Here is a 25,171-nt window from a genome sequence, read left to right on the forward strand (position 1 = left end):
AATTTCTAGGGATTCAATTAATATATCTAATTTAAAAAGCTTTTAAAAATTATATTGGAAGATATTCTTAAACATATTCGCACCATCGATTAATTAAATAATACTAAAAAAATAATTAATAGTTTCTTGAATTTGTCGCCAAAGTCCATGAATTTGAATAATAATTCAAATAAATTTTTACTTTATCTTATACTACCAATTTAGCGAATAATGAAGTACAATTGATGTGGGCACTATACTAAATTCAATTGAGCCCTCTTCAAATTCCTAACTTTTTAAGTAAAAATATTTCTTTTTCAACAAGATAAATTAATTTTGAAGCAAAAAGTTGAATTTTCAACTAAAAAGATTCATTTTCTATAAAAAATACGATTTTTCAACAAAATACATGAATTCTCAAGCAAATAGTAGAATTTTTAAATAAAAAAGATCAATTTTCAACTAAGAAAGATCAATTTCCTGCCAAACAGTTGAATTTTGAACTAAAATATATTAGTTTTTAACAAAAATGGAAGTTAAATTTTCAGTCGAAAAAATGGATTTTCCACACAAATAAACAAAGAAATTTCCAACCAAAATGATGCTTCTTTAACTGGAATAGATGAATTTTAACAAAAAATATGAATTCTTAACGAAGGCGTTTACATTTTAACCAAGTAGTTTTAGTTTGAACCAAAAATGTGAATTTTTAAATAAAATGATGAATATTTAACTGAAATACTTAGATTCATAAACAAGATTAATTTTCTACCAAAAATACTATTTTTCGATAAAATGTATTAATTTTCAAAAAAATCATTGAATTTTCAACTGAAAAAGACCAACTTTCAATCAACTAGTTGAATTTTGAACTAATAAAGATCAGTTTCCAACCGAAAATGGAATAATTAAGCAACCAAAGAGATTTTCAACAACAAAAAAAAGAATTTTCAAAACAACAGTAACATTTTCAAATAAAGTGATGAATTTTTGAGTAAAATTATGAGTTGTTAACCTAGAATATTAATTTATATAAACAAAAAAATTTCAGCTAGAAAATATAATTTTTCAAACAAAGAGATGAATGTATGAAATATTTAACTGAAATAGTTACATTTTCAGTTTTAAAAAAATCAATCAAAACGCAAAGAAATTTTAAACAAAATAGTAGATGTTTCCATTGAAATAGCAAAATTTTTAGTGAAAAAGATACATTTTCAGCCAAAGAAAAACAGAATTTTAAACCAAATAGCTCACTTTTCCCTGACATTTCCAGGGTTTTCCAGGTATATAAAAATTCCCTGACAATTCCAGGTTTACCAGGTAGGGTTGATATCCTACATTAATTAGGAACATAAAAACTTCCCGTTTCAAAAATAAAATCCCGTACATTTTTTGCAGCAATAAAATTCCCGTACGACTCCCGCTTACGATACTAAATTATGTAATGTTAATAAAAGTAACAAAAATCGTAATCAACAGACCTTTCTTTGCAGCTTTCTTGACATTTCCCAGTTGTCCCGTGACATCTTGTAATCTTTTTTCGAGTTCCTGCTTCTTTTCCGCGATTTGCTCGTCCTTGGATTTGCCGCTAACTTTCTTATCTGTGAACACATTATCGAAAACCATGTGTTATTCTCTACAAAAATAATTTCGTCGAAACTCTATTCAAAGTATTGAAATACATGAAAAAAAAACTTACACAATGATAATAATAATATTACAGAGTCTCAAATATACTAAAAATTGCAGGCCTCGGACTCACTTTAGAGATAACAAATAGTGTAAATAGTCTCCCAACTTTCTTAAATAGTTCCGAAATTGTGTCATAAAATTTCTTAAGTATTAAAAATATACTTTAAAGTTGATTTAAAATGTTATTAGTTAGTCCTTCTCCTTTTTCTTATTTTTCAACAAAAATATTATTTCGTTGTAATTTCATACTTTTCAGTTGTAAATTTTAATATTAAATTTTTAATTAAAAATTTATCTTCTTTAATTAAAAAGTGTATTGTTTAGTTTAAAATTAAATTCTTTTTCTGAAAATTCGTCTTTTTGGTTTTGGAAATTTAACAATTTGGTTGATTTTTTTTTTCTTTTTTCACTAACAAATTTTTGTATGGAAATTATGACTAGTTTGTTGAATATTTAACTTTTTGTTTTAAAAATTAGTTTCTTACTGTATAAATTTGATATTTTTTGATGAAAACACAACTGGATGATTAAAAATGTATCGGTTTCGATTGAAACTCATCTTCTTTGTTGAAATTTTGTTGAAATTGTGTTGAAAATTGAACTGCTTTGTAGAAAACTCGTATTTTAGGCTATTATAGAAAATTCGTTTTTTTTTGGCTTGGAAATTTCACACTTTGATATAGAATTCAACTATTTGGCACAAAATGAAATTGTTTTGTAGAAATTTTTAAATTTTTTTTTTGAAAATTAATTCTCAATATACATTTAACTATACTGTTTTTGGTTAAGCATTAAAGTATGTAGTTAAAAAATGTTAGTAAAGAAAATATAAACTAAAAATTAATCAAATACAATTTGGACTAACGTCAAATCTTTGTTTCAAAATATTCATTCGAAAATGTATGTAGTTTGTTGAAAACTCGTATTTTCTGGTGAAAAATTAATTTTCCTGATTGACATCTGAACTATTTGGTAGGAAATGTATGTATTTTGTTAAGGATTCGTCTTTGTTGGTATAAAATCAATTTTCTGTCTATATTCTGTCATATTTATCTATTGTTTATTTGAAATTAAAATATTTTTTTGTTTAAATATCAACTATTACATTTTTAAAAATTAGTATTTCCAGGTTGAAAAGGCAACTTATTTGTCGAGAGTTTATTTTCATTTTATTAAAAATGTTTTAAACTGAAAATTCAGCTATGAATTTGGTTAAGAACTGATATATTTTCCTTAAAAATCGACTTTTTGACAGAAAATTAATTCTCTTGGTTTAAAAATCAACAATTTGGCAGAAAATTCAGCTGTTTTGTTAAAAGATCATCCTTTTGACTTGATAATTTAACATTTAGGACGTTCCCTAATTAGTCATTGAGACCATTTATAGTCAATTAACGAACATGTTCAAACATATTTGTTAAGGAAAAGTAAGGAACTAAGGGCCTTAATAGAAAATTGTGAGAAAATAATTTTTTTTAGCGTAATTGCTTAAAAAGAGTGTCAAATCTTGGCAATAGTGTGTTGAGTCCGATGTCTATAAATGAAGCAAAAAAACCTCAGACATTTACAACAATATTGAAAATTTGTAACCATACTAAAATTTTTTTTCATCTAACAAAAAAAGCTCAGACATAAATATAAAAGCATAGAAATAAAAGACTACATATAAAACAAAAATTTCTACGAAAAACAAACAATTCTAAAAGAATAAAGAAATAAATCAAGACATGTTCAACACAAATGAACAACCCAATGGAAACATGAAGGAAAAAGGTGAGTCTCAGAAAAAGGAATAGAATCTCAGTCAATTCAATGTAGTAGTTCCACTCACGAACGTCATTCAGGACCTTCCGCAGCATTCTGCGACGTTAGTAAACACAAAAAGACGCGCAAACAATTGGAAAGAAACATTCGGAAAGGTTCTCAGAGAATTGGCACATTCAACTTTATCTATCAATAAATGCAACTGCCTTCTCCGCATTGATCACCCAAACTTCAAAGGATCGTGCAAATGCACTACGAGGGGTAAAAAACATCTCGGGTCCTTGCATGACGTTGGAACGGAACTTACAATAGAGCTTACGTGGTTTTTTTCTCAGGCAGGAAGCTACGTAGCTCTCGAGTTCTCTCAGCGTGGATGGCTTGAGTGTCTCGAAGTCGATCTCGATCTCGTCAGGATTTGAATCCCTCAACGATGGCTCTCGAGATTGAATTATGTGCACAACACGGCCCAATTTATCGCCTGGAATCAAACATTTTATATAAGAATCAAATTTATAAATTAATGCAAGCATAATAAGGCAAAGCCATAGTCAATTTTACTGCACTTGATTCAAAGAAAAGTGAGAAGAACCTTCCACTTTTTATAGAATAAGCGCAGTCAAATCTTTTATAATCAAGGTGGCTACAGAAGTATGATTTCAAAATTCCACGCATTTTTCAGGTTTTCAGCTCTGTCCTTTCAAAGAAAAAAACCTAGTCAATTCAATATAATTTCAAAACATTCGAATAATCTCAGACTAATTTTCCAACAATTTTTTATACAATTACAGGCCTCAAACTTACATCATAAATAAAAAATAGTGTAAGTAGTGTGCGATGGAAAATTAACTTCATATTTTAAGCATAATTTCATTTATAAATTCATCCTTCTTAGTTAACAATTCATATTGTTTGGTTATTGAATTACTTGATTGAAAGTTTCGCAATTTTGTTTAAAAAATATAATTTTTGTTGAAAACTCAACTGTTTTGTAGAAAATTGATGTTTTTGGCTTGAAATTTCAATAATTTGGTAGAAAATTGAACCTATTTGGTTTAAAATTTAAGTGTTTTATAGAAACGTCGTCTTTTTAGCTTAAAAATTTAACTATTTCGTTAAACATTCATATTTCTGCTTTCAAAAGTTATCTCTGTAGAAATTGAACCTTCTTTGGTATTTTCTTTGGTTGAAAATGAACTTTTTGTTGAAAATTCAACTGTCTTGTAGAAAACTGACATTTTCGGCTAGATATGCCGACGATTTGGCAGGAAATGTAACTATTTTGTTGAAATCGTTTATTTTTAGTTCAACATTAATTTTTTAAACTGAAAATTAAACTGTTTTGTAGAAAATTCTCTTGCATATTGTTTTAAAAGCTCGTAATTTCTGGAAGAAAATATTCTACTTGATTGAAAAATTAACCATTTGGATAAAAATGTATGTATATTGTGGAAATTTCATTTTTTCTGATAGAAAATTAATCTTCTGTGTTGAAAATTAATTTTTTTGGTTTAAAATTAAACTATTTTGATAGAAATCGTACTACTTCATTAATTGATTCAGAAATTCTGAAGATTTCAAGGGATTTAACAAAAAATTGGAAAGTTGTCCATGGATCTTAGAGGATTTCGATCAAATTTAAGGGTTTTTAATCAATTTTAGGGAATTTAAAAATATGTCAAGAAATTTCATGACATTTCCAAATTTTTAAGGGGTTTCAAATAATTTCTAATGATTTCAGAAAATTTTAAAGAATTTTAGAAAAGTAACCGCAGATTTCTATAGGATTTTAAGGAATATATTAAATGAAAAAGAGAATTCTGCGAATTGTGAATTGTTTCGAATTTAACCCTCAAACGGTACACTGGTGCGAATTCGCACCCGAAGTTTTTTCGGTTTGTTGGCATTTACGCAAACACAGCTGCAGCGGATTATCCCCTCATACATTAAATATATATTTTAAGTATGTGTGATGTATGCTAGTTGTTTATTGCATGTTCAATATATTAAATATTTAATATTAACATTGCAAACAAACAAATTCACACCAGTGAACCGTTTACGTATGCTGGGTTGGAGTGTACCGTTTGAGGGTTAATAATTGTTAAAAATCTCACTACATACGCATTAATTATTAATTTTAGACTTTTTTTCAAGTCATTTTTTAATTTAAGAAAAATGTTTGAAAATGTATTAAGTACTGTTGGATCGAGAATTTAGTTAGCTACAACAATTAAAATGTTAAAAATGTCTTTTCTTCCTTCAAACATTACAATAAAATGTCGGCTTAGTCCTAGGAGGGTGTCGTCTTAGCCCAACGATTTTTTGCTCGACAGATTTTCTATCACTTCACTTGTTTTTCTTTTTTTTTTTTTTTTTTTTTTTTTTTTTTTTTTTTTTAATAATAATTAATATATAAAACATCGCACTTTTAAATCAGAACCAACATTTTGTAGCCAACTAAAATCTCGATTCAACAATATTAAATACGTTTTCAGACAGTTTTTTTAAATTAAAATACGAAATGAAAAAAGTTTCAGTTTAGCCTCACTCACCCCTAGTGAGTCCAAGGTCTGAAATTATTAATTATTGCGTATGTAATACTCCTTAAAGTCCAAAAGAAATCCATTTAAATCCTTCAAGGACTTCTTCCAAAAGATTTTCAAGCTTTCAATTGCAACATTTTAGATATCTTTGGTATCACGGATAGCTCTCTAATATCATTTAAAATTCTCTGAAATCATAAGAAAATATTTGAAACCCTTGAAATCTTTTTAAAATCTACATTTTTTAACATTTTTAAAATTACCTAAATTTTGTGAAGTCCCATACAATATCTTGAAATCTGCAGTCTTTCTAAATTCATTCAAAAACGAAATCTTTGAAATCCACTGAAATCCCGTAAGATCCCACAAAATCTAAGCAGGCCCTTTCAAATCCCTCGAAATCCTTTACATATTAAAAATATATTTTATGAAATTCCTTGCAAACATCTAAAATACCCTGAAATCTATTGATAACCCTCAAATTTGGTTGACATCCTCTGAAATCCCTGAGAAACTTTCCAATTTGTTTAAGGACATTCTCTTCGTGACAACGTGACCAAACTAGTCCCCGGTTACGAGCATTTTTTTTAGTGTTCACTGTGTTCACACGGATTGAGATATCGTGTTTAAAATTTGACAGATTGAATAAAAAGCACTAAAGAACGTTTGTATACATCAATATGTTTATAGTTTTAAAGAAAGTTTATTTATAAATCGATGAAATAGGATATCACCATGCGAATGATAGCACTTTGCAGATAATTTTTGGTTTGACACATTTTGGATTTTTTGTTTCGCGTATACTGAGCACTGACACCAATTTTGGACTAAATCGTCTAAACCTTAAAAAAAATTATTATAAGCAATAAAATTTGCACATTCGTTGCAAATCAACAAATAAGTATCTGCACACACGTAACCTATCATTTTTGGAGCATTTTTAGCGATTTCTAGGGGAGAAAAAAAAACTTTGATCGTCGATAAAGTCGAGATCACGTGAGTAAGTTCGTTCATTAAATTTTTGTGTAGAATGATTTTCATTTTTTTTGGTCCTAAAAATAAAAGATAAATTTCAAATTGGAAACATAGCAACACCAGAAATGTGATCAAATTTACTCTTCGGAGTTTTCCAACCAACTTTAATAATTCGTAACATCTTATTTTTGACGTTGAATCGTTCAGCTGATAACTATTGTTGACGGTAAACCAACCGGCGGGTCTCAGCGTCGGACTCGCCTTATCTTTCGCCCCCGGACGAAATTTTATTATTATTGGTTTGATATAACTTAGAAATGTTTCACACCAGTACAAGAAATCCACAAGAATATATAACCATTACAAAATTTTAATTATTTTCTGAAGATGAACATTTCTCAAGATGGGACTTGGACGGATTTTCGAGTATCACATTCTAAGATGTTCCATGATTTTTTTAAATCGAGGAATCTACTTTATCGACGTGAAAAGTTTTTTCCTATTCCTATCGTATTTCACTAGAAAACATTCTTCGTAATTATAAACATTTTGATATATACAAACGTTCCTTAGTCCTTTCGGTATAACTTCGTAAATCCTGAACACGATATTTCAATTCGTGTGGACGTAGTGAGGACCGAAAAAAATGAAAAAAATTTCATTTTCCACACAAAAATTTTATGAATGAACTTAGTCACGTGATGCCGATACTTATTTGTTGATTTGCAACGAATGTGCAAATTTTACTGCTTACACTCGCTATCACTCGAATGGTAATATCCTATTCCATCGATTTATAAATAAACTTTCTTTAAAACTATAAACATATTGATGTATACAAATGTTCTTTGGTGCTTTTTTTTGTAATCTGTCAAATTTTAAACACGATATCTGAGCCCGTGTGGACACAGTGAACACCAAAAAAAAATGTTCATATCCGGGGACTAGTTTGGTCACGTGGTCACGAAGAGCATGCCCTTAAAAGCCCTTGAAATCTATAGAATTTCCTTAAAATCTTAATCTTTGAAATCATTTGAGAGAACTTGGAACAATAGTCACGTCAGGGAATAATTTGAGAAAATACACTCGATTTATGAGTACATGTCACATTTCAAGAATTTAAAGATTTTAAAAGATATCATAAAGGCTTGTATACCAGACTTGAAAAAAAGACGTAACCTTCTACCATATTATTCCTATTAATGAGTAAATAAAACAATCAATTCGCATTAAGGGCATGTGATACTTACAGTTTCCCCGGCTTTTTCCCCACAAAAATGAAAATTTTTAAAAACTGAATTCGGAGATGCTATAAAATATCATAACGGACGTCCCCGGACTCTTTTTTGAGAGATAATAATAAAAAATTTTATTGTGCTAAATAAAAATTTTATGCATATGTATTATTTTGAGGTTATATCGTTTTTCATCTCTGCCTTTCCGATAATCTAGAAATTATTTATGAAATAAACTTTTTTGATTGCCCGCAAAAAGGGTTAGTTCCGGGAGATTAGTAACTATGTTTATTTGCAAGTCCAAAGTTTTCGGCCACAAATATTGTGTAGTTTAGAAGTAACGCACAGGAGAATTGTAACATACATAACCTCCAAATGTACTTGTATTTCCCAAATTTTTAAGACAAAATGTTGATTATTCTAGAAAAAAAGCCGTCGGAACCTAAAACTGGCAAAATCGATACTAATTCCTAAGCGCTATGCAAATTAATCAGATTTTGCTAAATTAAAACTTTTTTTAATTAAACCGAAAAAAAGTGTGTGGGGACGTCCGTTAGCATAGTCGCTATCATGTCCCAAATTTTTAAGACAATATATTGATTATTAAAGAAAAAAAGCCGTGGGAATCTAAAACTGGTAAAATCGACAATTTTCTAAGTATCACATGCCCTTAATTTGCAAATTCAAAATTAGCCATAAAGGACTAAAATAATTATTAAGGCTTTAAAATAGGCGCGACTGTAAAAATTCCAGTCACACTGACAAAATGTCACGACTTTTCCAGATTTTGTAGCAACCGTGGTAATATAATTCTAGATGTAAACTGTTTCATTCTAAACTGATCATGAAAAGAGTGGTCGTTTTAATCTAAGAAAAAATTCACAGTTATTTCCCGACCAATGGAATTAAAAAATTCGAACTGTAAAGCTAACAAATTTTCCATTTGAAGTAATAAATATTGAGCTCGAAATTTAAGAATTCAAAGTTCTCAATAATTTGCACGCTTGAAATGAAAGGTACAAACACTTTTCAACTGAAGGATTTTCAATTGAATGCAGTTACAATGCCAAACAATTCTTTTTAGCTTTTATGAATTTTAGAGTTAAAAGATAATCATTTTCAATGCTCTTCAATGAATTTATCAATTTATCAATGAATTTAAAAAATTCAAAATTGAACGATTAGATTTTTTGATCAAATAAACACTTCTCATATTTAAAGTTAAATTATTTTTATTTTAAATATTTTTAAAATCCTCAAAATACTTCCAAATTTTATTTCAGTCTTGAAGAATCTACATATTGTTTTACATTTTTTGAAATTTTAAATTATTTTTTAAGGGCTTTTAGAGATCTTTTAAAATTATTCAAATTTATCCTACAATTGAAAAAAATCCTGCCAGATTAAAAAATTCATTTTTCATAATTTTATAATTCTTTTTCAATATTTTCTTAAAATAAATTTTTCAGAATAAAAAATCATTTTCATATTTTCTACATGTATCTTAATTTATTTGCGCAGAAATTTGGGTAGTAATAGTCGGATTTTTCTGGCATACGTAGACAATTCGTGTAATTGTAATGTTCAAAGTTTATTTATTTTTTTTTTTAGATTTGAATATTTGATTTTTAATTACTGATTTTAAATTAAGTCAGCTATTTTCAAATAGCAAGTAGTGTTTTTTTAATTAAATAAATTCAAATTGAATGGTTTAAAGATGGAACGTTTTAGACTGAAACAATTTTCGTAATTTAATAAAAGCCTTTCAATGCGAATATATCATTTCAAAGTTATTTTAAAACTGAAAATATGTCATCAAATTTTAATCGGGCGTTCTCATTTGTTTAACTAATAAGACTTTTCAATTGAAAGTTTTATTTTTAATGCTAAAATCTGGAAATATCAAAATTGTGAACTGATTCCGAATCGTCTTGTAAAATCAATTGCTATTCAATCTTTAACCCTCAAAGTACAGTTCAATTTGAAAAATCATAAATTAATCTATATTCACCCTTGATCAACAAAAATGTTTTTTCACCCTCAATCTTCGACTTCAAAAGCATCGAATTTTCAATTGTTCAAATTTTTGAAACTGCATTTTAACATTCATTAAATTAAAATGTACGCTCAACAAATAAAATCTGAAATATAAAATATTTAAATTGCAAGATTTTCAAAATACGCATTCTAAACTGAATGTTATAATTGGAAAAAAATAATAATTCAACTAGTTATTTAAAAAAAAACGGCTGCAATCAAAATTGACAGATTTTTGTCTAATAATTTGTAAAAGTCCCAGTCCAGCGGCCACCCTAATGAATCTAGGGTATAAAATTGCTCACCAGGTAATTTATTGATGTCCAAACTGAGTTGTCTCTTCTCGTCATACGACATAGGTTTGGCGTTGTCCTCGTCCTCGGAGTCGAAAACGATCGGAGGCGGTTGATTGCTGGCGTTCTTCTTTTTGTTTCCAGCAGACCTGCTATTCGCCTTCGGCCTCTTGGTCGCAGCATTCGCGGCCGCAGCTTTTCCAGGCCCTCGACCTTTGCCTTTCGGCTTGGCATTGGTGGTGGTCGGCAAGTGATGACCCAAATTCGCTGCCCCATGGGCCTTGTTAGGTCCGACCGCTATCGCCGGATGATGAAGATCTCCTCCCATGCCACCAGGCATCTTCATATCTCCGGCGCCCATCGGAACACTTCCTATACTAGCAGATGCACTTTCCGACACATTTGGAATTCCACCACTCGGCTTCATAAGTTCTTTCATGGCACCACTGTGACTGCCAATGAGGCTACCACTTTTATTACTCATTGGCTTGGATTTTGGTTTATCCGGTTTCTTCTTTTTACTCTTGCTCTTCTTCCCACTCTCCACCAACTTTTTCATCTGCTCCTGCATCGCTTTCAGCTGTAACGAAACATCGACCACGTTAGAAATTCAAACTCACAAGACAATTGCAATCAACAATTTTTTTATTGACAGACTTCAAACTCTCAGAATGCTCTCAAAACAGGGTAAATAAGGTGTTTTTTATAACGAAAATAGAGAAATGGATTCGTTTAAATTAAAATAATGTATAGGTAATATATTAAATTCAATATAAAACGGTTCTACCAGAAGAGATAGATTTTCAACAAAATAGTTGCTACCAACAAAAATTTTAATCAAATACATGTATCTTTAACTAAAATGGAAAAAATTTCAAGAAAAAATGGAATAGTTATAATTTTAATTTAAAATATATATATTTTGCTTTTTACCAGTAAAGTCGAATTTTCAAACAAAACGACATGAATTTCTAATCAAACAGTGGAATTTTGAAGCAAAATATAATATTTTCGCATTAGGTTCTATTAATTCAGTTCGTATTTAAGCGAAAAAAGAGAAAAAAAATGAATATTGGTTCAGTCTGTGTTCAGAAAAGATAAATAATGATTTTCGTTTTCAATTTACCTCTTCTTGTAAGGCAATCAGCTTCTGGGTGCGTTCTTCATCAGAATCTTCACTCTCGGAAGAACTTTCGGACCCCGAACTGCTGTCACTTGCGCTACTATTTTTTATTCCTACAACTCCTCCTAAAGGTTCATCGGGTATTTTCGCGTACCTCATCTCGAAGACATCCTGTAATTTTCTAGCCATAGCGACTACGTCATGATCTGGAGGATTGTACTTGTAACAATTGGTAAATATCAGCCGTACATCGCTCGCAAATTCTTGACCTGTTTTATATTCTCGACTATCCATTTTCGTCTAAAAGTAAAAAAGGATATGGTTTTCAAAGATGCATTCAAACCTGCTAGAAAGATTCAAACAAAGACGAACGTACTTTTACAGTTCCTAAATCCATAGGCTTCTTGATGATGTCATGGTAGTCATGAAGGCCTAGAAGGTCTGCGTCTACAGGCTTATAAAAGGGCCATGCGTAACCCTAGAGAAAAATTAAATTATTATTCACATTCCCATTAATTTTCAATAAGATTGAAAATGATATTCAATAGTTACCGAGTGCTTTTTAGAAAAGAGCTCCTTGAGGATTTCGTTACAAGATTTCAGAGCTTCGGAAAGCTTCTCTTTTGATTTGCCGCCGGGATGTTGAGGCTGCAAGAGTGTCTTGGATTTAATTAAATATATTTGGAAACTTGAAACGCTATAGATTGGTTTTGCTAACTTTTGTTATTAGATTTATTTACTGGCATGTTATGCACTCAAGACAGTTATATGGAAATTTTTAAGTAAAAATTTAAACAAAAAGCAAAGGACGTCACAAATGAGGGACAATGATAAAAATGGTTAAGTACCTGTTGGGCTATAGCGCCTATCATGGGCATAGCCTGATGGTAAGGCACCATGCCATCGTCAGCTTGCCTCGTTGGCTGAAACAGCCCCATCATCAACCCTCTGTTAGTACGTTAATTTAATGAAATGATAACGCATGCAAACACAAAGGGCAGTCTTACACTTTTGGACGATACAACGCTTACAAAATGACAAAGGATGCACTAAATTTGCGTTGTACTTGGGGCTTTTTTTCTTCTTCTGAACTACAGATATAACAAATAGGAATTGTATTTAGATTCCAAAACAGCAAGTGTACCCGTGCTACAGTTGGAATAAAAATATTGTTTCTACGCTGATACATTAATGAGTATTATTCTGACAATTAAGTTAATTTAAAATACCAAATAATTTAAGAAAACTCATACTGAAACTAATCAAAATAAGGTAGCTAGACGCGGTTTAGAGAGAAAGAAATTCAAACTGATGAGATTTTTTAAGATTTAAAGCGAAGTTATAAAAAGAAAAACGTATTGAGTGTCAGTATTTTATGACCATTTAATTTTTAATTCATCAAAAGAAACGACAAGACAGATTATCCATTCGTAAGAAGATATGTGACTTCGCCTGATTTTTGGTTTCATCAGATATTTAGGGGGTGCTAAGTCGCTGTTTACATTTTCTTAAACCAAAGTTTCGCGTTTCAGCAACAAATTCTTGTAATAGTTTCTTAAAATAGATAGAAGTTTCTATTTATGTTGTAGAATAACCTTGCTGATAGAAAAAAAACGCATTTAATTAGTATATTTTTGTATTTTTGAATAATTTACGTAAAACATATTTATTCATGCGAATATAAATCATTTTCCTATAGCATAGTTTTTGTCATTATTATGAGATTGACTTCACCTTCGGCACAGAAATTTTGTACAAAAATGAACAGATTCGACCTACTATTCATTAGTAAAATTTTTTAACGGCACAAATTTTTAAGAATTTAATTATTGTTTAAAGTAAGAAGCTCTGATGTATGATCACAGGATATTCTTAAATATATTTATTTGAAATAAATTTCTTGAATTTGTTCTAAGAGGCCATGAATTTGAATAATAATTAAAAAAATTTTCAGTTTATCTTCATACTTGCAGTTCAATGCTTTGCTTTTTAACACATTAATATTTTTAGGATGTTTAACCGATTAATGATTTTTAATTTCCGTTCATTTACAGTTTTCTCCCGACCAATATTAAATTTTTTCGGTCAGTTTGAAAGACTTCGAAATATTTGAATGATTTTAAGTGATTTTTCAAGATTTCAAGATAATTAGAAACATTTTAAACGAGTTAAAACTTCTGATTTGGAACACGGAATTTTAGAGAAGAATGATAATTTTCAGTTGGAATATCAGATAATTTTTTATCATAAGGAATTACAATTTTTATTTGGAACCGAGAATTTTGTAAAAGAATTATAATTCTGAAGTTTAACAGGGATTTTTTTAAATTCCCTGTTAAACTTCAGAATTAAAATTATTTTCCAAATGCAATTTCATGTAAAAATTCTCTGTTCCAAGTCAGATTATAATTTCATACGAAAATTCCATTTTCCAAATGATGACTACATTTTTTTAGAAAATTTCCTGTTCCAAGTCTTATTATAAGGTAAGTGTCCCATTTGGGACGAGTGACCCAGTTTGTGCGAATGCTCACATACTGTAGGTAAATCCGTTGAACTCTTAAAGTTTATGACACTAGTAATAGTTTATTCACATTCTAAAATGGATTAAAGGTATTTTCGATATAGGTTTTATAGGTATTTTATTACGTATTCGTGTTCTTTCAACGTTATATAGCCACGCATGTCGACATCTGTGGCCGATCGAGCATAACATTACTCTCGGCCATGGACTTAGGAAACACGGGACTAGGCATGCCATTGCGGGGGTGATGCAATGAGGGGGGAGGTCCGCCACCTTTTGATGTCCCGCGACAAACATGGCAGCGCCCACGTGTTTATATTTTCATGCAAGGTTTGTCGGCAAAAAAGGTTCGTACGCATAATCAAATGGCACATAGTAAGATGGTGGCTCTCCTCACTCATGGAATTCTCCCCCCTCCCGTGGATTCAACCCCGCTCGACAAAGTTAGGATGGCATGCCTAGTAGTCCCGTGTTTCCTATGTCCATGCTTTAGGCTTGTTGGTTCGGGAGTTGATAGTCTGCGTAGTTTTTCGTTCCAACAGTGCTCCAAAATTTTTGTGGCGCGAATGTTTGATTGAAAAGTAAGTATTAATTATAAGTTTTTCGAATGTGTTCTTCAGTATAACTGAAAGCTAATAAATAATTCGAATATTTCCTTCCGCCTTAATACGGACAGGAAAAAACGGTTGCAGGAATTTGTGCGAATGTTTACATACAACAAGGTTACATAAAAATTAGGAGTTTTTTAAAAATAAACAGCACACTATTTAAATTCTGAAAGCCTTCTCCTGTTATGACGCCTGCTTTTTTTATGCATTTGTATTGAATAATTGATAAAAATGTGCGGGAAACGATTGCAACAACAACGAGATAGTCAATTTAAAAATGCAAACGATAAGTTAGTTATTATCAATGACGATATCCCGACACTGTAGGAAATATAACATCTCCTCACTCGCCCAAATTGGGACATTTGATTTGCACAAACTGGGTCAGAGGAAAAATTCATTCGCCCAAATAGGTTCATTGGAACAGCATGAAATATTCTTTATCATTCAGTAAAAATTGTTTTTTTTTTTTTGTATCGATATGCAGACAAAGTATTGATGAAAAATGTTCAAACTATGCGGTATAAGGAACTTTTATCGATTTATAAGATTTAAAATACTTTTACAAGCAAAGTACGCCAAACAAATCCTTATATTCGCCCAAATTGGGACATTTACATTAATTCTTTAGAGAAACTTTCTGTATTAAAGTAAATATAATTCCTATTCCTATTCTAAAGTGAACCTGAAATGAAATTATAATTCTTTACGAAAATTTCTATCCCAAAATGAAACATCTAATTCAAAGTCATGATTAAATTTATTTTTAAAAATATTCTGTCTTGGAACGGATTTTTGTTTAAATTCCCTTGTTCTCAATTAGAACTAAAGTGCAATTCCAAAATTCTCGTTAGATATCGAAAAATCCCTGTTCCAAGTAAAATCATAATTCTTCACGAAAATTTCCAATCTATTTAAGGATTATAATTCTTTTAGAAAATTCCCTGTGCCAAAGTAAAAACTATAATTCTTTGTAGAAATTGTCAGCCCAAAGACAAAATTATAATTGTTTATGAAATTTCCTGCTCAAAAGCAAAATTATAATTCTTTACGAGAACTCGCTGAACCAATCGTCAAAATTATATTTATTTACTGAAATTCCCTGCCCCAAACTCAAAACTATATTTCTTTATTGAAATTCTATTCCGTAATTCAATTTTTTCACAAAACTCACTGTTCCAAGTGAGGATAATTGTAACATTTTGTACCCATTCATTTTCCGATGAAAAAATTTCAAGTGATCTCAATTCCTCGGTCAGGTAGACACCCTGATTTTTAATAAAAGATATTTTCCTGATGTAAGCTGAAAAAATTGTAATTTGATTTTAAATGACAAATATTTACACATCTATAAAAAATCCCGACTATTCCAGGATTTCCAAAGTAGAAAATACTCAGATTAAAAGTGACTATATAATTTTTGCTACTGAAACTGAGAATTCTCCATTAAAAATAAATTTACTGTTATCGTCCGGTCCAGTGAATACCCTGAAAACTTTAAAAGTTCAAATTGCATTCGTCGAGGCGAAAAGAAAAAGCAGGAATATCTTTTCAAAATTTCCCTGGAAATAACTTAAATTCGGCCCATTCCAAATACCACATTTAAATTTTATATCCTATTAACCAAGATATTATAAACCTACACTGCAAAAAATGTCTTTCGAATTAAGTATGAGATGTCGCTAACAATTTCTTTAGACTTTTTCGTGTGATTTGGGCATGACAGACGATGCATTTTTGGATAAAATATGGCAATTATAGTGTGATAGTGTTGAATGCCAAAATGATAATGCGTAAACAAAGTTCGCAAGCCGGAAGAGGAAGTTCGTTTCCGTGTCATACTTAAACCCCCCCCCCCCCACTACAACGGCCAAAAACGTTTGGAACCCGTACTCTCTCGGTATGGAAAAGTTGGTTTAACATTGTGTACCTGCTCATGCGCGATTTGCCGTACCAGATATATTCAAAAGTCAAATTATGAATTTTAAGGCGCTATATCACAATGTTATTATTCATAATTATTTCTTGCATGCAATTATGATTTATGCTATTTACTTTTTATTTAAAACATACTTAAAAACAAGTTGCCTGTTTACTGTACTTCATTCTTAAAAAATTTCCTGCGAAAGAAAATGAAAGTAATTTAATATATGTATGAATGACTGTTGCTTGATGGTTCATAATATCTTCATCTTTTCATTATTCGACATGCACTTGTATATTTCCTTTTAAAAATAATTGCAATTTGTTTATTTTTTTATTTTAAACAAATTTGCCTTTTATGCTTTTTTAGAAAAATCAATACTTTCCGGAATATCCATAATTCATGATATATTCCCGCAACAGTTATCGGGGAAAGATAGCGAAAAACTGCCTTCTCTTGGACCCCCTCCCCTTAATAATAACAAAAGTTCAAGAATCGGGGTTCTGGGGAAAAAATTGCCCATTTTTTTCAAATCGGGGGGGGGGGGGGGGGGGGGGGGGCACTGCAGGTGAGCATTTGAGGGGGCCGTATGCTGAAAAACAGTTTTCGGTCAATTTAAACTTTAATTTGGACATTTTAAATTATATGAAAATATGCTTTTAAAATGCATCCAAAAAGTTTAAAATTTAATATTATGAAAACTAAGGCACTTAAACAGTCTTTTGTAAAAGGGGCCACAAAAATGTCGCAGCCCTGGGCCACGACTTTCCTTAATTCGGCATTGGCGGATCATCGCTTGCTCCAACTTGACCATACCGAGAGAGTACGGGTTCCGAGAGTTTTTAGCCAGCGAAGTGAGGGGCTTTCTTATATTAATATGACTCGGGAACGAACTTCCTACTCCGGCTTTGGTATTCTGGCAATGAAAGTTGCCATACGAAATTCGATAGAATTTGAGTCAGAAAAGTAACACGAATCCACTGCGTTTTCAGTAACCTTTTTTTTCATGCAAAATTCGAAAGAAATTTTTATTAGTGTAGATGCAGTTCCAACTGATTAATTTTGACTCAGTGACAACTGGTAGTCCATAGTAATGAGAAAGCACATTTAAGTTTATACTCATGTTGAGTAGCTACAAATGCGCCACCAATTTGGAACTATTAGAGAGAAATTTAAATTTGAATTAAATATTAACAAGGAATATTCAGTGTGGCCGTTTTAAACGAAAAAAATTCCCGATCATTTCCCGGTTCGGAAAAATTTATCACGGTGTTTGAATTTAAGAAAATCGAACTATAAAGCTAGACATTTTTCCATTTGAAGTAATAAAAACTGAGCTGCAAATGAAAGCACTTATCGTGAAGTTTAAACTTTTATAATTAAAGTTAAAAGATTTTTAATTCAATAATTTTCTATTATTATAATTCAGATCTAAAAATATAAACCCACATTATCATTTTCAATGCTCAAAATCGAAGAATCAATAAATGAATTTAAACATTTTCAAAATTATATCATTTACAGCAATTTTAAGCTACAAGAATTAAAAATTGAACGATTACGTTTTTTGTATAAACGGAACACTTCTCAAATTAAAAGTTAAATTATTTTTATTTTAAAATTGAAAAATCCTTTCGAATTTTATTTAAAAATCTGGAAACATCTGCATGTTATTCTACATTATTCCATTTTTTATTAATATTAAATTATTTAAAAAATTTTTTTCACATCTTCTACAAGTATCTTAAAATGATTCGAATTTTTCATAATTTTTTTTCTAATTCTGCCAAATCAAAAAAAATTCCCTTAAATACTTCTACATTCTTGTTTAATAATTTTGTGAATCTTTATAAATCTTTTTTAAAATTTACTTAAAATTCACTTTTCAAAATAAAAAATAATTTTCAATTTTTCTATCAAATGTTTTTTACAATTTAAATATGAACATTAGTTGAATTTTTTCTTCGGTCTTACGATCAAGTTTAAAATAAAAAGACAAGGAAATCCGAGAAAATAATTTAATCAAAATATAAAAATTCTTCTACAGCTCGCGACGTTTCGACCTAATCTGTCGGTCATCCTCAGGCAATATCTGATAAAAAATTACAATTCAGACAAAATTCCATCTAATAATATCATTGCAAATATCGAAGAACGTATAAAAAATGTAGAGAGAGAAAATAAAAAATGTAGAGAGAGAAAATAAAAAAGCAAATGTTAGAAAAGTTGTCACAGATTTAATTTCAAATCACACAGAAAATAGTAAATTTAATAATTCTAATAAAATATCTGAAACAGTTAAAAAATTTTTAAATGACCACAAAAATATAATATTTGTTACAGCAGATAAAGGCAATATTTCAGTTGCAGCTAATAGAAATGATTATAACAAAACAGTTAACAATTTATTGCAAAATAACATACTAGACAAAAAAGTTAACACCAGCTTAGTTCCAACCATTAAAAATAAATGCAATGATATTATATCAAGATGGGAAAATAAAAGGTAGAGGAGAGTACCCAAATATGAGATACCAACTCTGGCGTGATTGTTGGAATTCTATGTACTGAATTTAAAAGTAATATAGGTCATTTTAAAGGAACTTTAGTTTGTCATAAGAAGCTCAAATAAAAAATTGTATTAAAAATTTTTTTCATGCTGAAAATACAAAAAATGTAAAAAAGAGCTTTTTCCAAACTCGTCAAACTATTCTCATAATATGAGATACCCCAGGGAATAGCTAATAAAATGCAAAATAAAGTATTATTTTTAATGAAGAACTTCATTCTATGTTTCCGAAGTATAAATTTACTGCTACTTAGATATATTTAGTTTTTGCAGTAGTCAAAAACATTTTTGTAATCAATTTCCCCCGCGCAGCCAGTGTTATAAAAACCACAGGTATCTCATATTATGAGAACCACACCGTGCGACTATGCACTTACTATGTCTGACCTGTATAATGAAAAAATTCAACACTATCGACATTTTCCTACTTAGTTATTTAATCCCCATCACTCCAGACAAACTTTACTGCTAAATACATATTTAATGAATAATAAATCGGGTTTAAAGAATTCCCTTCCAAGAACTCGACCACCATCGATTTCACAAAAAGTTCACCTATAATCTTTAGAAGCCCAATGAAAAATGGACTATACCACAAAAATACTCTTTCTTTAAGTGCTACAAGTTAGTGATAGAAATAACAGAGTGGATCTCTTAGTTTAGCTGATACCCCGTTTTCCCATATTACGAGAATATCTCATATTCGAATACTCTCCTCTATATAAATGAGAATTTAGCTTATCGTTTAAAAAATCATGAGAGTGTTGTTGCTAAGGCTTATGCTCTTCCTAAAGTTCACAAACCTGACCTAAAATGGAGATAATAGTGTCTTCCATAGGATCACCCACCTACAATTTAGCCAAATTTTTATCAAAAATTTTAAAACCTGTTTCTGGTACGACTGACTCTTTTGTTAAAGACAGTTAGGATTTTAAAGATAAAATTAAGAATATTCATGAACGCATTACCCACTTATTATTATCTTTAGATGTGGTTTCTATGTTCGATAACATTCCGTTAGATTTACTTTCTGATTGCATGGAAGAAAAATTAAGTTTATAAAAATTTAACAAAAATATCTATTTCTGAAATTTAATTAGCTGTTAGAACAGTATTTCATAATACTGTTTTCTCTTTCAACCAAAATTTTATAAACAAATATCAGGTTGTCCTATGAGTTCTCCCCTATCTCCAGTTGCTTCCAATCTCGTTTTAGAGGATTTAGAAAATAGAGCATTATCGAAATTAACTTTTAAACCACTTTTCTATAAAAGGTACATGGATGACATATTCACTATAGTTCCCACTGAAAAAATTCAAGAATTAATTAACAGATTCAATAGTATAGAAGAATACTTACAATTTACTTTTGAATTATAAAATAATAACACCTTCAATTATTTGGATATGTCAATCAAAAAAACTGAAGATGGAAGTTTAATTACCAATTGGTACAAAAAACCTTCATGGCCAGGGCAATATTTAAATTATAACTCCCACCATCAATTTAACCAAAAAATTGGACTAATAAAAGGACTAGTAGATAGATACATAAAACTAAGCGATTTCAATTTTAGAGAAGAAAATATAAAAGAATTAAACATAATTATCCATTACCATTAATAGAAAGTGTGATCAAAGAAAGAATAAAAGAGATTTACAATAGTTCCAGTGAACAAAATAAATGGCAACTTGAATACAGGTTTGTCACAACACTCGTGGATTTTTGATCACTTTTTTGATTTTGACTTTGATAATATAAAGATTTTAGAAAAAGAAAACAACACATACAAACGTAGAATTTTAGAATCAATTTTCATTAATAAATATAAGAACTGTTCCATTAATTTAAAAACAGAAATACTTCATGTAACGCAACATTACCATAATATAATAAATTGAATAGTAAATTTCTATAATACCTTGGCGCATTATTTTCGCTTAAGTGGAATTAGACCCTCTATATTGAAAACTCTGTACTAAATATATTTAACATAATCCAAGTTTAGTTTCCTGTCACCATTACCTGCTTGTCCGTCGTGTGACTATCGTTGGTTCGCTCAAGTGTTTTTAAAATGTAAACTTAATTATTGGGAGCCTCTCTTCTTTTTTTTTAGGGGTTTCCCAATTAAAAAATTATGTGTTTCGGAAATTATTTCAAGCCGTCTCACTTTTATTCATCGAACTACATTTTTTTATGTGCAAAAATCTTATATAAGGTAAATTGACTTTTCTTTTCATAATATAATTTTCTCTACGACAATGTTAATTTTTTAAATTAGCTAATTTTTATAATAATTTTTTATCAGGTATTGCCTAAGGAAGACCGACAGATTAGGTCGAAACGTCGCGAGGTGTAGAGGAATTTTTATATTTTGATTAAATTACTGACTCGGACGTCCTTGTTTTTTTAATTTAATCTTGATCGTAAGACCGAAGAAAAAATTGAACTAATGTTCATATTTAAGTTCACTATTTGGATTGATCGGAGAAAGATAATTTGCTTCAATTTTGATTAAATGTTTTTTATTCTTCTGAAGCCTTTCAAAATCGTTAAAAAGCTTTTAAAAAATTGTTTGTAATCTGTCGAAACCTATATTTTGTTTTAAATTAGGCTATTTACACAGAAAATTTCGTACTAATAACCGGATTTTGCCGGTACACTTAGACACTTCGTTTAAATTATTTCAAATCATTTCAAACTTTTAATCAATTTTGAATTTTTTCCAAACTTCTAAATATCTCTTCAACTCACTCGAATTTTTTCAAAGGATAATAGGTGTTCAATTTTTATTTAAAAATGTAATTATAATTACTGATTTTAAATGAACAATCAAGTATTTCTAAGTATTAAGTAACTGTTATTTTTCTTAAGTAAATAATTTTAAAGTTAATGATTTAAAAATTGAATATTTTAGACTGAATTAATATTTGAATCTTAATGAAAGATTGGAATTATGAATTTATTATTTTAATGTTATCTTTAAATTGGAAATAGTTTATAAAATTTCTATCAGGCGTTTACATTTATTTAACTAATAAGACTTTTTAAATTAAAACAGTTTAATTTCCAACATTAGAATCTAGAGATTCTAATATTCTAAACTGACTCCGAAACGTCTTGTAAAATTAATTATTATTTACTTTTTAAATCTTAAAGAATAGGTCAATTTTAAATATCATTAATTAACTTACATTTATAGTTGATCAACTAAAAATAATTTTTATCCAAAATCTTCGATTTAAAATGCTTCTACTTTTTAAATGTTAAGGTCTATCAAACTGCATTTTAAAATTCTTTAAATTAAAATGTGTATTTAAACATTAAGGGTGAATATACACCTAGAATGGTAAAAAGAATCGATTTTTTTATTTTTGTGTTTTCTGGACCCATCGGTGAGCACGATAACTCGAAAACCACGGTAACGATCAACTTGAAATTTATTGTGCTTATTATATACATAATTATCTAGACTTTGTCGTAGGGCTTTTTTTAATAGCTTAAGATTTTGTTTTATCGACAAAATAAGGACGAATTTTTACTCAAAAATCGCTACATTGCGTTCAGCCATCCACCATTTTGTAAAATAAAGATAATTTCGAAAATCCCTACGACAAAGACTGGATTATAGTCTTGGCTTTAATAATCTTTTTGGTTTTTCTATTTTGATAATTATAGGTGAAACGAGAGTGCTCACCGCGAAGGACCTATTTTTTTCGGTAGTTGAAAGATATATATATATATATAAAATAAAAAATAATAATAATATAATATATAATAAATACATACACACATCAATATTGTAAAGTAAATAAAATGGAAAATTAAACATGTTCTCGAATATGAGTTCGTTCATTTAGAAAATAATCAATCCAACAATTCGTATAAGCTTTCTGAGAAAAATCACGAAAATCGCATTTTTTCGCGCTTTCAAGTATATATTCCCCCTTAAGATCTAAAATGGAATATGTTTAAAGTTGAAATAATTGGAAAAAAGAAGAAAATTCAACTAATTACTTTAAAAAACGTTTAAAATCATAGTTGGACATTTTTCTTTTTCGTCTAAAAGTTGTAAAATTTCCGATCAAAACATAAATTCACTGTCATTTCTCGGTTTCATAAAATTCCAAGTTACTTGGTACAGCCGGCCACTCTTAATATTATACAAAATAATTAATTTTATACCTTAGAATAATATTGGTCATAAAAATGAATTGGTATCACTCCTCTTTCCGGAGTGCCGTTTTAATCAAAGAAAAAAATTCCCCGTTATATCCCGGTTCGCAAACATTTTTCCCGGTCAATAAAATTTTAAAAATCGAACTTTATTCTAAACATTTTTCCATTTAAAGGAATAAAAAATAAAGAAAAAATTAAAGCATTCAAAGTGGTAGTCCTGAATTTTAAAATTTTAAAATTAAAGTTTAAAAAGTTTTTCAATTCAAATATTTTGTATTCAAATGCTCAATAATTTACACGTATAAACTGGAAGGTACTAACACTTTTCAATTGAACAGTTTTAATTGAAATGTAGATGAACCACATAATTAAGAATTTTTAATATTCAGAAAAATGTATATTAACTTCCAAAAATATAAATCCACGTTGACATTTTCAATACTCTAAATTAAAGAATCAATCAATGAACTTAACAAATGTTTTAAATTATATTATTAAGTTATTTTAGACTAGAAACATTAAAATTTTTAAAATTTAAATTTTTTCTTAACAAAAAGGTCCTTAAATTATTTTCATTTTAAATAGTTTAAGCATCCTTGAAAAGCTTTGAAGTTTTTTTTTCTAAATCTTGAGAAATCTAGAAGTTAATTAAAAATTTTTTCAATATAAAAATAATTTTTGAAAATTTTTCAGGACTTCTCAACAATTTTTAAAATTAATTGAATGTGCCCTGCAACTTCTAGAAAATCCTGTGAATTAAAAAAAATTTCCTGCAAATTTAGATTCATGAAGAATATTTGAACACTTTTTATTTTCCAGACAAAATTAGAGTAATTTAGAAGTTTTAAAAAGATTCAAAATTAATTTAGAACTTGAAATGATATCAAATAAGTTAAACAAAGTGGGTGTACCGACAAAATTCGACTATTCGCACCAAAATTTTGGTGCAAATGCCCGCAACCGAATTTAAAACAAAACACAGATATTTCCAAATTCAAAACAAAAAATTTAGAAGCTTTTTAATAAATGTGAAAGGCTTCAAAAGAATAAAAACATTTTCTGAATATTCTTATGAAAATTGAAAATGATTTTTCATTTTAAAAAATTATTTTAACAGAATATTTAAAAAGATTTTAAGATTTCCAAAATTGTCAAAAAGACCCTGGAAGATTTTTAAAAAATTCAGGACTTTCTAAAAATTGTAGGAAAAATTCTATTCATTTAAAAATATATGTAGAAGTGCTGAACAAAATTTACACACGCTTAATTTAAATTAGTTGACATCATTTCAAGTTTTAAATTAATTTGCAATCTTTTCAAAAAATTCTAAATATCTCTCGATATTACTCAAATTTTGTCTACAAATAATAAGTGTTTAATTATTATTTCTACATAAAAATTCAACAATTTCGCTTACAAATTAAATATTTTTTAAAGAGAACAATAAAAATTGTAACGTTAAAAGTTTAAAAGATTTTTGAAATTTTAACAATTCAAAGCTTTCTATGTCAAACAATTAAAATTGAAATCGTTTCCTTGAAACATTTGTCTTTAATTTACTCGTATTAAATTAACAGTCAAATATTGCTAAATATTAAATAATTATTTTTTTCTCAATTACAAAATTTAAAATTAAATGAGTTAAAAAGTCATTAATTTAGCCTCAAACAATATTTTTAATTTAATAAAAGCCTTTAATCATGAATATATTATTTCAATCGC

The 25,171-nt window shown here is 29.0% G+C and overlaps 2 protein-coding genes across 15 annotated transcripts in view; one reads left to right on the plus strand and one right to left on the minus strand.

Annotated features, from left to right (window-relative positions):
• LOC117179364 (bromodomain-containing protein 2-like) overlaps nucleotides 1-25,171 on the minus strand; it is a 94,858-nt gene that overhangs the window by 46,050 nt on the left and 23,637 nt on the right. For 10 of the 14 annotated variants that reach the window (XM_033371078.1, XM_033371068.1, XM_033371071.1 and 7 more), the window contains 7 exons: nucleotides 12,493-12,567; nucleotides 12,197-12,292; nucleotides 12,021-12,122; nucleotides 11,648-11,944; nucleotides 10,534-11,101; nucleotides 3,746-3,916; nucleotides 1,464-1,583 (listed from right to left, as the gene is read on the minus strand). In XM_033371078.1, the coding sequence (XP_033226969.1) occupies nucleotides 1,464-1,583; nucleotides 3,746-3,916; nucleotides 10,534-11,101; nucleotides 11,648-11,944; nucleotides 12,021-12,122; nucleotides 12,197-12,292; nucleotides 12,493-12,567 (1,429 nt within the window). The remainder of the gene's footprint in view (nucleotides 1-1,463; nucleotides 1,584-3,745; nucleotides 3,917-10,533; nucleotides 11,102-11,647; nucleotides 11,945-12,020; nucleotides 12,123-12,196; nucleotides 12,293-12,492; nucleotides 12,568-25,171) is intronic. The other 4 variants (XM_033371079.1, XM_033371070.1, XM_033371069.1 and 1 more) reach the window with 2 other exon arrangements.
• LOC117179366 (speckle-type POZ protein B-like) overlaps nucleotides 14,645-25,171 on the plus strand; it is an 86,496-nt gene continuing 75,969 nt past the window's right edge. Inside the window, exon 1 of the mRNA XM_033371082.1 lies at nucleotides 14,645-14,749. The gene's annotated coding sequence lies outside the window, so the exon portion shown is untranslated. The remainder of the gene's footprint in view (nucleotides 14,750-25,171) is intronic.

The sequence above is a fragment of the Belonocnema kinseyi genome, chromosome 9, assembly GCF_010883055.1.
Source record: "Belonocnema kinseyi isolate 2016_QV_RU_SX_M_011 chromosome 9, B_treatae_v1, whole genome shotgun sequence".
NCBI classification, from domain to species: Eukaryota; Metazoa; Arthropoda; class Insecta; order Hymenoptera; family Cynipidae; genus Belonocnema; species Belonocnema kinseyi.